The sequence below is a fragment of the Centruroides sculpturatus genome, unplaced genomic scaffold (genome assembly GCF_000671375.1).
Source record: "Centruroides sculpturatus isolate CEXI.00-Female unplaced genomic scaffold, Cexi_2.0 scaffold1166, whole genome shotgun sequence".
Taxonomy (NCBI): Eukaryota; Metazoa; Arthropoda; class Arachnida; order Scorpiones; family Buthidae; genus Centruroides; species Centruroides sculpturatus.
This window is the reverse complement of record NW_019385330.1, coordinates 83930-100508: the sequence shown is the minus strand read 5'-3', so window position 1 is coordinate 100508 and position 16579 is coordinate 83930. Positions and strand designations below refer to the sequence as shown.

The 16579-nt window shown below is 29.1% G+C and overlaps 1 protein-coding gene across 1 annotated transcript; it reads left to right on the top strand.

Annotated features, from left to right (window-relative positions):
- Window positions 1–8347: 8347 nt before the first annotated feature.
- On the top strand, window positions 8348–15939 carry LOC111637735. The gene is made up of 4 exons (XM_023383299.1): window positions 8348–9116; window positions 9183–9388; window positions 14709–14958; window positions 15116–15939. Exons 1-4 carry the CDS (start codon window positions 8472–8474, stop codon window positions 15605–15607), a joined length of 1593 nt encoding a protein of 530 aa, XP_023239067.1. The 5' UTR covers window positions 8348–8471; the 3' UTR covers window positions 15608–15939.
- Window positions 15940–16579: the final 640 nt, after the last annotated feature.

Here is a 16579-nt window from a genome sequence, read left to right as displayed (position 1 = left end):
TTGTTGCAATCCCAAAGTTTATAAAATATACTTTATGCAATAGTAAAGACAGTGTAGATATTATGAGGGCATCAGGAGTATACAGTGTTTTGGTCACTGAAGAGAGATTTAATTGTAATCTAGTATACATTGGATCCAATAGCAGGCCGCTAAACAAAAGATTGATAGAATACGAACAGGATAGAATTGATAGAATGGAGTAACATAATGTTATAGAATGTATAAACTGTAAGTTATAATTTTACCTGATATTAGCCTATAAACTAAGCTGAGAACATTTGTCAGTTAGTTAATTTGGTGTTTGATTTATGAAAATTAAATTTATTTTAATATTCGTATATATAGGGTGTCCATAAAGTCTGTGTTCAATTTAAAATATTTATAACATTATTAGTATTTGTGATAGAAAAAATCTGTAAAAAGTATTAGAAAGCTTAATATAACTTAAACCTAGTTTTAAGTAAAATCGGATAATAGATGAATTGGAAGAGGTGGACCATTTTCTTGGCCTCCACATTTGCCAGTCTTGACTCCATTAGATTGTTTTTATGGGGACATGTGAAAATAATAGTGTAGCAACCAAACCTCGATTGTTAGAAGACCTGAAAGCTAAAATAACTAATGTGATTTCAGGCATTATTGTAAATCAGTTGGCTAATGTTTTTAGAGAACTACAAAATCATATTACCTTTTGTATTACTAATGATGATGGACATAAGGAAACTTAATAAAATACAATAAAACAATAAAAAAAAAATATATAGATTTTCTTATTTCCAATACATTCTACATGATTTCTCTACCACAAATACTAATAGTCAAAAAATTTTTAAATTGCACATGGACTTTATGGACACCCTGTATATACAGTATAAGGCAGCTTTAAACTCTTGAATTAATATATATCTATATATTGATTCATGAGTTTAAATATATTGATATATTTAAACTTTCTCAATATATGGTCTATATTGTTTAATATAGTGTACTCTTGAGATTTTAAATCGGTGTATTAAATTTTGTTGTTTGTATATTTATTTAATATATTCAGAATACATTTGTGTAATAAATTTAATAGTAAAATTAAGTAATTTGATATAGTTCTTTTAAAAAAATTATATAATTAATTTAATAATTTACGAAATAATTAATTTTAGTCAGAAGAAATTTATTTTTTGTTGTTTAAAAAGTTAAATTTTGTAATTGAAATTAAATTTGTTCATTTATTCCTATAAAACATAATCATAAAAAAAACAACCCGATAAACTTTACTAATTGAATGAACGGTGAATTCTTATCAGGCTACATCTATGCCGATTTAGTTAGCGTTAATGTAGCCCGATAAGAATCCAGCTGTTCGTTTCATTAGGAAAACCAATTTAGGTTTTACTAATGAAATTTTTATTGAACAAAGCAGGTTATTCACATAGTTTCATCTATAAATTTTATAAAAATTGAATTTTGACATATTTTTCATTTTGTTAGTCCTTATTTTATCATTTTATTATTAAATGAATTTAAATTTTCATTATAAGCCTGTACTGTACCTAATATTTCATAAGAATATAAAGAATTAGAAACTATGTTAAATTATTACTTTAGAAAAATTTTTTTTCAAATCAACTGGTTAGATATTGGAGTTAAACAAATCTATTAGATAACATAGATAAGTTAACTGTAGAATTAATAACAGTATTATCTAGTTTTTGTTAAATTTCATGGGACAAAATTACATTGGAACAGTTACATTTAGTGAATTCAATAAGATACTCTCAATGTATTTAAATTTTTCCAGTAAAAATAACAAAATAAGTATAAGTTGTATTATATGCTGTATATAAAGTTTATGACAACTAAAATTTTTGTAAGTATATTTAATCAAATTATAACAACTTAGACATCAAATATATGTACTGGTATATCTATGTATTATAACATAGATCATTTGTAAATTTATTAGTATTATTATAATGTAATATAATAATAAAAAGCTTTTCATTTTTTATGTAAATTAGAATTATCTGTGTATAGAGAATAATGCAAACATGTAGAAATTTCATCTTGGCAATTGCAAATTTTAGTCAGCAATTCTACATTAATTAATTATTAGCTTACTTTATTAATTATAAATATGAATTAACATTAATAAACTATTAGTAGGAAAATTTATTTAGTGCATTTATGTATTTTTATTGGCATTTGTTTGTTTTTGTTACTATAACAATTTTATTGGCATATACTATATATAATATAATTATTTTTTATTATATTTCAAGAGAATTGCTTACATGGAAAAGTTTGCTAGGAATATAATTTTGAATTCAATGATTGAAAAATATTAATTTTCAGTATAACTACACAAATTTATAGCTTCTACTATATTTTACTTATATAAAGTTCAAGTTTTAGCATAGTAGTAGTAAATTTTTAATATTATATAAATTATTATTTGCTATCAAAACTATATAGAATTATTATTTTTAATTATGAAGTTCACTTTGCCTGATGATCAACAGGCAAAATACTATGAGTAATATCAAACTTTACATATCAAGTACTTGATTGCTTACTGTTTTCTCAATTTGTTGTATTTCCTTCAGAATTAGCACAAGGTTACTGTTGAAAACAAATCACACAGGAACTCTCTTTTTGATGGAAAAAGTAGGTTTATTTTCTGTAATTTAAAAGGCTATGCATTTTGGGCTTAATGCATATTCTTTTTAAATTATAGAAAATAAACCAACTTTTTCCATTCAAAAAGAGTTTCTGTGTGATTTTTGTTTTCAACAGCAACCTTGTGCTAATTCCAAAGGAAATATATATCAAGTTTACAAAATTGCAGGAATCCATGCAACTGCAATTTCATTAAAATGTCAAAATTGAGTTATTAAAAAATATTTTTATTATTGTGTTTGGTTTAGTGAGTTATACTCTTTTGACACTGGTTGCTGTGTACTATCTGGACCAGAGTCAAAGCATATAGCAACCAAAACAAGACAAAAATTAAGTTTATCAGGAATTTCCTAACAACATGACATATTGAATAGTGTCCTTCTGTAGTATGATGTATGTGTTTCTATTATTATTAAATTTTGTAAATTTAGGTTTAAAAATTTTAATGTTTTAGTGACACCTTTTTTACAATAATTTTATATAGTTTAAAGAAATGTGGCATTGAGTAAGAACAAATTGAATTTTAAATATTTAAATGCATTAACTTAAAACACATTCAAATCCTCCTCATTATATTAGGAGTAATATTGAGTATATACAATGTATTTTAATTTTTACAAATAAGAAACATTTTTCTGTAGCAGAAAGCCTTTTCTACACAGACTTCTGACTTCTCGAATTTTGAACCTTGAATAACAAACTGTATAATACAGTTAATGAATCCTAATTTGAGAGAAGACATTTTCATTCCTTTTAAAAGTGATTGATATTTCCTGTTGAGAATATAATTTCATCCAAGGATGGATAAATAATTTATTTTCTTAAAAATTAAATTTGGAAACAANTTAATACATTTATCCCACTGTGAGACAAGATGGTCAATGCCTTCATAGAAAAATGTTTGCAGTTGCCTACAGAACCATGATTGTACCCAGGCGTGCACCTATTTGTCCAAAGCAAATTGACGGCCATGAATGTCTTTCTTCGGGGCTTCAAAACTATGGAAATTGCATGGGGAGAAATCGGGACTGTATGGAGGATGTGTAAGGGCTTCCCAGCGAAACTTCTGCAGTGTAGTCAAAACAACCTTTGTAACATGTGGGCAGACATTATCCTGTAACAGAATGATGCTGTCTGTCAACATTCCTGGGTGTTTGGATTTGACGACACGCTTCAATTTTTGCAAAGTTTCCATGTACCGCTGTGCATTAATTGTGGCACTGTGTTCCAGAAAGTCAATGAGCAGCGGGCCTCCATAGTGATGTCGGATGCACAAACAACTCACCGACCTCCCTTCGAGCACGTCTAACAGACAAATGGCACAGCGGTGAACATTCATGCTGTTCCTTCCCAATTCCCAATTGAGGGCACTTCTATACACACACCTACCTGCATTACCAACTTCCGTGCCACACTTGTTATGTAGTCTGTCTTGTTTTCATTTGACTGCCTCTAATATTAAAATATAATTTAAACTTTATTACAATTAAAATTGGTAATATAGAATATAAAATTTTTTTAAAACAAAATTTAAGAGATAATTTTCATTATCAGTTGGACACTTGTTCTATTAAAAAACACAAATAAGTATAATCTTCTAAAATTTCATTATAGTTAATACTGAGGTACCAGTCTTCACTCAGGAAAGTGATATAGATATTACCATAAGTTAACATACATGATGTGGCGCCAAAATCTGGACAAAATTCAATTTCAAATTCCCGCTGTTCTATACCATCAGTAGATGTTGTGTTTGGCATTCAGATAGCATGACACACGTACTAAACCATCACAACCTTAACAGTTGCAATGTTGAAACCAAGTGCAGAGTATAACCAAAGAGCTGCAATTATCGAAAGTGTTCATACCGGACGCTCGGCGACAGAAATCATTCAGTTCTTCGGGTACCTGAGATTGACTGTGTATGATGTCGTCACAAAGTACAGTACAATGAGAAGTCCAACGAAGGTTTTACAACACTGGTGAGGAAAACTCACTTGAAGGAGTATGTTGTCAGGATGCCCGAAATCATTCAACGGACTCAGGAGCTGATTTTTGAGGATCCAGGTCAGTCGATCTGAAAATTGTCGTTGGTTGTTGGTGTGAGCAAGAAAACTATGCATAGAATTGTTGAAGAGGACCTTTGCTACAAGTCTTACATGTCATTTGGTGCAAAATTGATTGTTGGATTGTTGGACAGCCCAGATTTGAATCCTTTGGATTTCTATGTATGGAGCATAGTTGAAAGGGTGACGAACAAGTCCAGACATCCAAACATCTCATCATTGAGATTGCTATTGATGCAACATTTGCCGATATGGACCGTGACACATTAAAGTGCACCTGTGCACGTTTCAGATCAAGAATTGAGGTGATCATTCAAGCAGGAGGGGGATATATTGAGTAAATGTATTCTTTATGATCTTACAAACAATGCAGTTAAAAAAATTTATATACCTTTTTGCTTTTTGCAATAAAAAATATGTTTGGAAAAAATGTGTAATTTGTCTGGATTTTGGTGCCGCATCCTGTATGCCTGAAATTACACTATGCATGGGTTTGGTTAGTTTGAAGAAATATGCAACCTATCAGTCACTGTTCAAACTGGGACATGATTATGCAGCAGAAAATGAGAATTCAATTTTTTGATATTTTTTTTTTGTTCAGACTCGCATTGCCAAACCAATCAGTGATAAAATCAGTTATTTGCTCAGTATTTGAAAACTAATAGTAGCTAGTCCTAATGTATATTAAAATTGCAGTTGTGGCTATTAGTCTTTCTTCATAGTTCTAATATCATCCATATATACTTTCAGGGAAGGCTGGTCTCAATATAATGCTCAATGTCACCTAATTATGAATCGGTAATTGCTAGTAATATCACAATGATGCAAATGGGAATATTACAACTCAACTCAAAATTTTGGTATTAATTGTTTAATGTTGCAAACTGAAATGATGCAAAGTTATGCCTTGGTGTATTTCATAATGCTTTGATGGAATAAAATTGTATCAAAAAATTTCAATATAAAATTTCTGCCACTTAAATTTTTTTTTACTTATATTTTATGTAGTTTTGTGATTTTAATAACATTAAAAAGTTGATTTTTTTTTTCAAATTTACAACTTTAAAGCAAAAAGCTCTAATAAAAATTATTACAGTCTAACATCCTCTGCCATCTATCAGCTTCATTTTCATAGGGAGCTTACTTAATTTTACTAATTCTATTAACTTTTTAATTAATAAATGAGATATTCANTGACAAATCGACCTATTGTGATGGCATAAAAAAGCTAGAACATCGCTGGAATAAGTGCATTGCTAACAGAGGAGATTACATTGAAAAATAAAAAAAGTTTTAACATTATTTTGTTTGTTTTTCTATGTGAGGCCGCGAACTTTCCGAACAGCCCTCGTATGTATATAAATTTTATATTTATTAGAATATGAACATTTTCAGATTGATGAAACTTAGTTTTTACTAAAATTTTATCATACATTTACTAGTTAAATATATGATAAAAGTGAATGTTCTATTGTTTGTTACATTTTTATAAAGATTACCCAAAAGTTCTATTTTTGATTTCATAATAATTTTAGTTCTTCAAAGAATTCAATATTTTTATGTAATATCTATATTTTAATCTGTTAATTGCCTTTATTACTTAGACCAGGATTTTTAAACTTTCTTAGCAAATATTTGTTGTTTATTAACTTACAAAATATATCCAGGCTAATATCTACATAGTACTTTATCTACAATACATAGACATAGTCACTAGACCAAGTGTAACAAAGGGGAGAGAGCACACACGTGGTTACTGTACAAAAGAAGAGGTCATCTCTACATGAACAAAGAGGTTATATAGTTCATACAACACCACCTAGTGACAACAATATTAGAACTCCAACAATATTAGTGACTAACTGCCAATATGCTGGAACTGTAGTATTGAAAACTAATGAAATTGACATGATTAAGACTTTAATCAGAAGTAGAACTTTAGTTAAAATAATACAGTAAAAATTAAAAAAAAAATGTTTAATTTTTAAATCATTCTTTAAACTATTATAATGATATTCATCTAATGTAGATGAGATGAAAATGCTAATTGGCAGTTTGAGTTACATACACCTATGATGGTATTTGGAGACCTTCAAAACTAGGAATTTAGAATAGGGAGTTAAAAAGAAGGAATTAAATTCTATTTTTTATTTACTTTGGCATTGTTTTCTTCTTTAAATACTTTTATACAATGTAATAAATAGATGAATGTACCCTAGTGTTTCAAAAACCTGACTTTTCTATGTTAGTATTACTTCATCCTTATAATTTAAAACATTATTTTTAAGAGCTACATTACAAACTTATTAAACTTTCTATAAAGTTATGGGAATTAGATGGAAATAACTTGTGTTTGTTTTATTATCTAAAGTTGTATTTGAGATACGTTTGTATTGTGAAGTATCTGAGATAACAGCTGCTACATAGTAGTTAAATTTTGTTAATGCATTTTACAACTATAGATTTGATATTGTGCAGTTATTGTTTATAGCATTATAACAAATAATGCCATTTAAAAAAACTAATAAAACTAAGTGAATTTTTTTACTTAATATATTCAATAGGAATTCAGTAAATATTATAAAACAAATTTATTTATCCTTTCTATATTTGTTAGATTTTTCTAAATCTATTTGTATATTATTTGTACATAGCACATTACAAACATAAAATATGATACAATGTGAATTTTCTTTGATCAAATATATACATAGACTAATAGTTTATTTATATATTCAACTTCTGAAATGATCTTTATATTTTGAGGAAAAGAGCTTTGCTTGCAGAGGTGGAACAACTTTAGGCTGTGGTTCAAAATTCTAAGGATCCCTTGCCAAAAAGGACAGGACTTAGGCATCCTCCAAAAAGCCTTTAGCCTTGACTAAACCATTGGTGATTTTTGCTTGATATGTTTGGACCCGTTAGCTCTGGGCTCTGGTTCAACTAATCTACTCAGTACCATTATAATTCTGTCACTATTTTGTCATAAAGACTGATTTCAGATTTTATTGAACATGAACTCAGATTGCTATTGATAAAATACTCAACTTTTTATATATACTGCTTATGTCTTTGTGAAACAAAACTTTAACAGATTCAAATTTTTTAAAATCACAATTTCAAGATACTAGAGGCATATTTGACAAAATATGCTACTCTAAAAGGGGATATGACTTTGCTATTCTTTACTACATTTTTATATTTAGTTATAAAAAATTTTAACATCTTAATACCTAATGATAAATTCTAAATATGTCATTCTAAGATGCCTTTTGCCTTTTTTCTTGAGCTTTTAAAGTTCTGTTTCAATGAATTCAATAAGTTACCAATAAACATTTTTTAGTAGCTTAAAGATAAATTTTAATCTTTTCATAAGTTAGCTAGTCACTTTTTTAAGTGCTTAAACATTGCCAATATAATTTTTATTTATTACCTGTTGTTATATATTTATAATTTAAAAATTATTAACTTGGATAAAATTTACATTTTTATCTTTATTAATTTTTGTCTAAAAAAATGCATTTTAAGTTTTTTATTCAGTACATTTAATAAGTTTTATATCAGTACATAGTTAAATAAAATAGTTGTTTGTTTTTTAATAGGCATATTAAAGATGTTGGAAAATTATATTGTAAAGCAGAACTTGATTGGTTATCTGTTAAAAATGGTTTGGTTTATGTAAATAAAGATGCTATAAAAAGGCACGGAAGTATAAAATGCAAAATTACATACATGAAACGAAAAGATGATTTTAGTAATGCCAAAAGTAAAGAAGTCAGTCTCAATACAAATGAAGAGTTAACACTAGAAGATGATTTGTTTTCAGCTGAATGTGAGGGGTCTGATGGAGCAAATTGGAATAACATCATGTTTGGAGTCCATCGCAAAAAAGAAACTGAACATTTAAAGCAACACAAATTACTTGGAAATAACCATAAATTAAATGTGCTAATGTTTGGATTAGATTCTATGTCTAGATTACATTATATGAGAAAATTACCAAAAACATATAATTACTTAATAAATCAGTTAGATGCTGTTATACTGAAAGGATACAATATTGTTGGAGATGGAACACCACAAGCACTTATTCCTATCTTAACAGGATTTACAGAGAGGGAACTTCCTGAAACTCGTAAACGAATGTCAAATGCAAATTATGTGAACATTTATCCTTTCATATGGAAAAACTTTTCACAACATGGTTATGTAACAGCTTTTGGTGAAGATCTTCCTAGTACAGGTATATTTACATATCGTTTAAAAGGATTTAATGATTTACCAACAGATCATTACTTGAGAAACTTTTATGTTGAAATTGATAAAATTTTGAGGAAACAGTCTCCTTACTGTCTTGGAAGTATTCCCAGACATCAGGTATTTAATCTATTGTATTAAATACATATATTATCATTAAATAAAATATATTTTAATTTATTTTAGCTTATGTTAAGATGGCTGCGAGAATTTTTTGATGTATATTATGACATACCAAAATTTATATTTGGTTTTCATGGAGAGCTTAGCCATGATGATTATAATTTAGTGGGTTATGCCGATGAAGATATTTATGATTTTATCAAAAGCCTTAATGAAGATGGTATTTTAAATAATACTCTATTAATTCTCATGAGTGATCATGGGCATAGGTAAGTCACAAGATTATCATAGGATTTATTAAGGTTTTATTTCAGTTGTAAGATTTTATTAAGCTTTACAGAAATATTTTGTTTATAATTCCTGAATTTTGAATTTTATAGGTAAAAATTTAAGAATTAGAGACAGTCATATTCTATTAATTCTAGTTTTATGACAGGTCATTCTCCCTTCTGTAAAATCCACTGTTATGTTTTCTTGCAATTTTGGCATTTATAGTTAAGAGAGTTAAAAATATTTAGTGTTTTTTTTTTTTTTTTTTTTTCAAAAACTTTATTAGCAGAAAAATCAATGAATAATGTTCATATATAATCATTAAATGAGAATTGTATTTGATATACAAGTGATTTTAATTAGAGTACTTCTATTCAATGTTATCTAGAGAGATTTAGCATAAATGCAATCAAGTACAGAAAAATTAGTACCAAAAATTATTATAATTATAGCACTTTTGGGCATGTTGTATCTTGATTCATACGATTTTTGGTCGTGGGGACATTTAAAAAGTGTGATTTATCAGGATTTTGCAAATTTAGCAGCCTTGAATGACATCTCACTGCATGTGAGAAGTGGCACAGAAGATCAATTACAGTTTGCCATTGAACACAGTTCATCACCTTCAAGTTTTATACCTTTAGAATGGTGAATACATAAAGCAGTAGGTCTCTGTATAGATGAGTGTTTTAAACAAAAATGAGTTTTTTGCCAGTGCCATTCATAATCGTGAGTTTTGATACTACAGTAGAGCGTCGTTTATCCGAAAATCGGTTAACCAAAAGCATTCCAGTTGGCAAATTTAAATTTCCGCTAGTGCTGTGGCGCTGCAATCTTTGTCTACTCCAATATTTTTTTTTTGTTGGTGTGTGTGTTTTAGCTGGCAGCACTGGCACTTTTGTGTGGTGTTTTTCCCGAGGACTGTGTGTGGTGCTGAATTGAATGTTTTTGATACTAGATCAACTTCTAAAGTATATTTTTTTTGGTTTTTATATTTTTCAATATATTTATTTTGTTTATAAAAAATAAAGAAATAATTTTTAATGATACAATAGCTACGATTATTATTTTAAAAAGTTTACGTTAGGCTTAACATTGACAAAAATTCAACACGAAGTGACACACAATGGAGAAAAATTTTAACATGGGCTAGGTTAATATATTTTTTCATATGTAATCGGTTATCCAAAAAATAAGTTATTCAAACAACCCCAGTCCCCAATTGATTCGGATAAACGATGCTCTACTGTAATTTCTCTCATTCTGGAAATATCAGTATACCAAATTGGTTGTATTTTGATTGCTAAATCTGTCTCCAGGCAGAATTGAATAGAGGTATTTTAATTACAATTATTTAACAATGTTTTCTAAATAATTTGAGATTTTTTTTAAAATTTTACACTGCTCCATACTGATAGTAATGCAATTTAACTTGCTTTGAGAAAATGGTGGATGCCACATGAACATGCTTTGTAACACATTTTAGAACTGATTAAAAACATTTTCAACCGATGTCTTCATGTCTTATTTCATTCAACAATATTGCATACAGTGCCATTTTCTGCTGGTGGGGAGTTTTTTTTGGGGGGGAATAAAATTCCATGACTTCCTGTAAACTATTATCAAGTTTGATAATATTTTGTCCAGTAGTTTTCATTTTATGGCCATTTCAAAGTGGAACTTTAATTATAAAGACCCTGTATATTAAAAAAATTTTAATATTTTATAATTTTAACTTGCTTTTATAGCCATGTTTTTTTTTTTAACTTAGAAATATTATAACTGGTAATTTTGAGTTTTGTTTTCGATCTTCATTTCTGTTTTATTAATATATACTGAATTAATCATAAGTAGTTGCAATTACAGTCGATTCCATTTAATTGGGGCAGCACTTTATTGGGCCAAATCTCTTAAAACGGAAACCAAGCTAATAAATTAATAAATATAATTTAAATGCTTAATTGGGATGACTTTTCACTTAATTGGGACAGTAGCAGGAAAGGAATTTAGCAATTTTCGATATATTTTAGTTATGGATCTTCCGAAAATATGTCAACACTACGTACACTAATGTTGTGTAGGCTTAACAGTTGACGGAGACAAAGCAATTTTGTTTTTTGCTTGGGCAGTTCAGTTTTTTCAGAGGAGGGTTGGCATAGCAGAACGTATCATACCGGGATTCCGTCTGAGGCAGACCTGAATGTTAGTTACTGACCCTGCTCTGGATTGGACCAGACATTCCCTTAAAAGCTAATGGACAACTCCCCCAGACAATTTTTCGAGATCTCTCGACCAAGTTGGAAGACAGCTATAGTTCTCTCAAAAGGTGTTTTGTGCATGATTATGTCTAGACTCAAACAGCAGCCATCCAATCGTTGGGACCAGCATCGAGAGCTGGCAGATTCTATGGATGCTCCCACCGAAGTGGCCCATCTCCAAGTAAAGGAAACTGTGCTCAAAAAAAGGCTGTAAGGTGAGTTTTGGATGAACCTGGACACGTTCTAACTAAAAAGAGAGAAAGGAAAGATTGTTTGATCAGGAACAGATTAAACTATTAATCCTTGTGTATGTTACTACAGTAGAGTCCTGAAAACTCGGCACTCGATAACCTGGCAGTCCGGATAACTTGGTGCAAGTTGTTATCCTCCCTTCTTTCTGCAAACGATGATGGTCAAGGTCTTATCCAGAACTTAAAGAAAATTAACCTCTTGGATGTTGTTGACTGGGTGGCAGATGCCTGGAACGAGTTAGTCATTAACACTAGTTCGTTTCTGGCAAAAACTCCTTGATCACGAGGGAAATGAATTCGTTGAACATGATGATGCAGAAAATTTAAACTTACTCAACCTCCTGAAAAGAGTTCCTGGATGTGCAGAAGTCGATGAAAATGATGTCGAACAGTGGTTCCAGAATGATACCAAGCAAGACATTGTGTCCGATGCAGAAATTATTTGCATAACAGCATACATGATAACATGAGCAACCCAGGATATTTTCAATTAAAACTTGAATTTTGACTATTTACAAAAAATTTTTTAATTTTTCAAGTCTATCTTTCATCCTTTTAACACACCACAGAAGTATCAGTATATTGGCTTGGATGAACTTCCACAGAACACATGATAAATTATAACGAAACACACACAAAGTTAAAAACGATCGAAACACCGACCTTTTATTTGAGGATTCGGCGTTTTTTAACATTAAAACAATTGTGTGTGTTTCGTTATAATTTATCACGTGTTCTGTGGAAGTTCATCCAAGCCAATATACTGTTACTTCTGTGGTGTGTTGAAAAAATGATAGACTCGAAAAATTAAAAAATTTTTTGTAAATAGTCAAAATTCAATTTTTAATTGAAAATATCCTGGGTTGCTCATGTTATCATGTATGCTGTTATGCAAATGAACTTTACGATTACCCAAAATCACCACCAGAGGGCCTGAACCTGTTATATATTGTGCTCAAGAACATGGTAGTTATGGTCAGAAATGGTAACCATTGTTTTAATGTTAAAAAACGCCGCATCCTCAAATAAAAGGTTGGCGTTTCGATTGTTTTTAACTGTGTGTGTGTTTCGTTATAATTTATCACTTGTTCTGTGGAAATTCATCCAAGCCAATATACTGTTACTTCTGTGCTGTGTTAAAAGGATGAAAGATAGACTCGAAAAATTAAAAAAATTTTTGTAAATAGTCAAAATTCAATTTTTAGCAGAAATTATTGCTGCTGTCACAGTTAATGAAAAAATGCCGGAAAATGATGAAGACGTTGACGTTGAGGACTCCACAGTACAAGCTCCTAAAATATCACATAGTGAGGGACTAAAGGCTGTCCAAACCGCCCTTCGGTATTTTGAACAAGGTGCATTGGTAATGGACTTACTGTTCCTTCGTCATCTTTGTGATGAAGCAGCAAAACGCAGAGTGCATTGTGGAACAGGACATTACGCATTTCTTTAAAAAAAGTAACCAGTTTTTGCAAAGTCGTCTAGTTAATTTTCATTATAGACAGCTTTATGCCTCATAAAGTATTTTTCTGAGGTCTGTCTTATCAGGTAAATTACTGTACACTGTGTATTCATTAATTTTCATTTTCATGTAGTAAAGGCTTCATAAAGTATGCACTTTTCCTTTGTTTAAGGGTATTTGGGCAGTTTATTCTCTGTTGTATTCTCAAGCAAACAATACATACAAGTACAGTACAGTATTTTTTGAGGAAACACTCATACTTATTCTTTGATCCCATTCCTGATAACCTGGCATTTTCACAAACTCAGCCACCCTTCAGTCCACATTAGGCCGAGTTTCTGGGACTCTACTGTACTAATATTTGGCAACACTAGTGTGATGCGAATCAGTTATGTATCGTCATGAGTCAGGCAAATTTATGACATATTTTGGTTTAATAAAGCATTAAAATAGGTACCTAATTATTATTTTTTTTACCTACTTATTTATTCTTCTGTGTTACATATTTTATTTTAGAAATTATTATTATGTTGTTTTCGAAACAGTGTTTTGCGAATATATTGGACTTCAAACTCACATTTGAGTTATAAATAAACCCTTGGCTTTATTTCCATCATTTTTAGTTGATATGTGACAACAGCACATTTCGGTCATAAGGCCCTTCATCAGTCAACTAAAAAATATATACAATTTTTAAAACATTACATAAAATATCTTACAAAACAGAATTAAAATAACGTATGTTTCTTACCATATTCATTTTTAATCTGTTATACATACAAGGTCTTAATTGGCGTACACAACTTATTTTACAATAAGTGGAGTAATTTCATTAAAAATTTTTTATAAATGATTTTCTTATATATTTTTCACAGTATCCAGACCCCTGGATACTGTCAAAAATATATAAAAAATCATTTATAAAAAATTTTTATTGAAATTACTCCACTTATTGTAAAATAAGTTGTGTGCGCCAATTAAGACTTTGTATGTATAACAGATTAAAAATGAATATGGTAAGAAACATATGTTATTTTAATTCTGTTTTGTAAGATATTTTATGTAATGTTTTAAAAATTGTATATATTAGTTAACTGATGAGGGGCTTTATGCCCGAAACGTGCTGTTGTCACATATCAACTAAAAATGATGGAAATAAAGCCAAGTGTTTATTTATAACTCAAATGTGAGTTTGAAGTCCAATTTATTATTAGTTTGTTTAATTGGGGCAGCCACTTAATTGGGCCAAAATGGATTGGCCTCAACATGTCCCAATTAAGTGGAATTGACTGTACTTCTGGAAAATGATTTTATGTAATGATATTTAATAAAAATATATGTTTTTCAGATTTGCTAGCATACGTGAGACTCAGCAAGGCAAATTAGAAGAAAGATTGCCATTTTTTTCTATAGTTGTGCCTCCCTGGTTTCAACATGTTTATCCAATTGCCTTTAAAAATTTGAAAGCTAATACTGATAAGCTTGCTACTCCTTTTGACATCTATAGTACTCTTATGACTGTGCTTCATCCTTCTGTGCCAAAAGTAGGTGATATTCAGAGACGTAGTATCAGTCTGTTCTCTGAAATTCCATTGGAAGTAAGTTCTTGAATTTAATTTACAGTTAATTTTCAGATTTCTTTTTTTGTTAATAATTTTAAAGGCAACTTTTATTTCAAATAAGACAAGTAAATAACATTAAACTCAAATGTAATCTAGATTTTAAATTTATCAAAAACGTTTTTGTGTTTTATAGAGAACATGTGCCAATGCAGATATTGAAGCTCACTGGTGCACTTGTCTAGAGTGGCAAGATATCAGTGTGAAAGATCGATATGCAATTAAAGCTGGACAAGCAGTAATAGATTTTATAAATAATTATACAAACCAGTTTAGTACTCTCTGCATTCAGCTAGTTCTTGATAAAATTACACGTGCTGAGAAACTTTCACCAAATCAAGCATTACTGAAATTTAAGAAAAATGCTGATAAAGATGGATTTGTTGGAGATTTCAGTGATAATACAAAAGTATCAGAAGTTATATATCAAATTCAGTTGGTAGCTTTTCCTAGCAAAGCTAAATATGAGGCTTCTGTTAAATTTAATATAGAAACTAAAACATTTAATGTTCAAGAAAGAGAAATTAGTCGCATTAATTTATATGGAAACCAACCTCATTGTGTATATGACACTCATCCTAATCTTCGAAAGTACTGTTATTGCAAGATTCAAATAGCTGAAAAATAGCTTTAAAAATTTATATCTTTGACAATTAATCTAAATGATTGCCAGGGTAGCCACAATTTGATTTTAATTTTATTAATATTCTGTCATAAAAAAAGCATTCTATTTATTGAAATAATGGAAGGGAATTTAAAGTATTTTTATTGATTTCAAAATAAATTCTTTAAATAATTATTTTTTTATTTCATTACATGGAATATTCATCTTACATATAAGATATGATATTCCATGTAATATCATATCTTATTATATTCAGAAGCATTTTAAAATCTAATATTTTTTCCTGTTTTTATTTATAGAATTTATTGGGAAGAGAACATAATTAAATTTTTATATTTATTAAAAACTATATTTTTATTACCCAATTTAATTCATATCTGTCTGTTACAGAAAATTATATGGCACTGCACAATTTTGATTTTTACATTTGGTAAATATAATATCAATTTCAAAAAGTTTTTTCAAGTTTTTCAGAGATTGATCTTTTTCAGGTGGTTTATAAATAGTCTTTCACCTTATAAAGTATATGTTTATAGGATTTTTGTTGAAAAAATTAAAAGAAAAGTAAAACAAACAATAGGATGAAAAAATTAGTTAAATTCTTAAATCAAATCAATAATTTCTATAAACTTTATTTTAGCATTTCCCATTTTTTAATTGTGTAATATTTTAATGGATTAAAGTTTGATATTCAATTGAATGAATAGATTTTTTTAAGTTAATTGCATTGTCAGAATCTTTTCCAAAAATATATTGTAATCATTGTTAGTGTTTAGAATGGACAACATGGACATCAGATCAAGGACATTAAATCACAGAGAATACTTTTTCCTCTCTATTTGAATAAGACAATGAATTCTCCCCAGGATTGTAGTTTTAGTTCAGTATTATTTTAGTTCCATTTATAACATCAATATAGGTTATTCCTATAGTTTTTTTTAAATAAAAAGAACATTATATAGTCAAAGCCCTATG

Coding starts and splice junctions, on each gene's coding strand:
- LOC111637735 (XM_023383299.1), top strand. CDS start 8,472: ATGAAACGAAAAGATGATTTTAGTAATGCCAAAAGTAAAGAAGTCAGT. Junction 9,117..9,182: donor GAAGTATTCCCAGACATCAG/GTATTTAATCTA, acceptor AATTTATTTTAG/CTTATGTTAAGATGGCTGCG. Junction 14,959..15,115: donor TCTCTGAAATTCCATTGGAA/GTAAGTTCTTGA, acceptor TGTGTTTTATAG/AGAACATGTGCCAATGCAGA.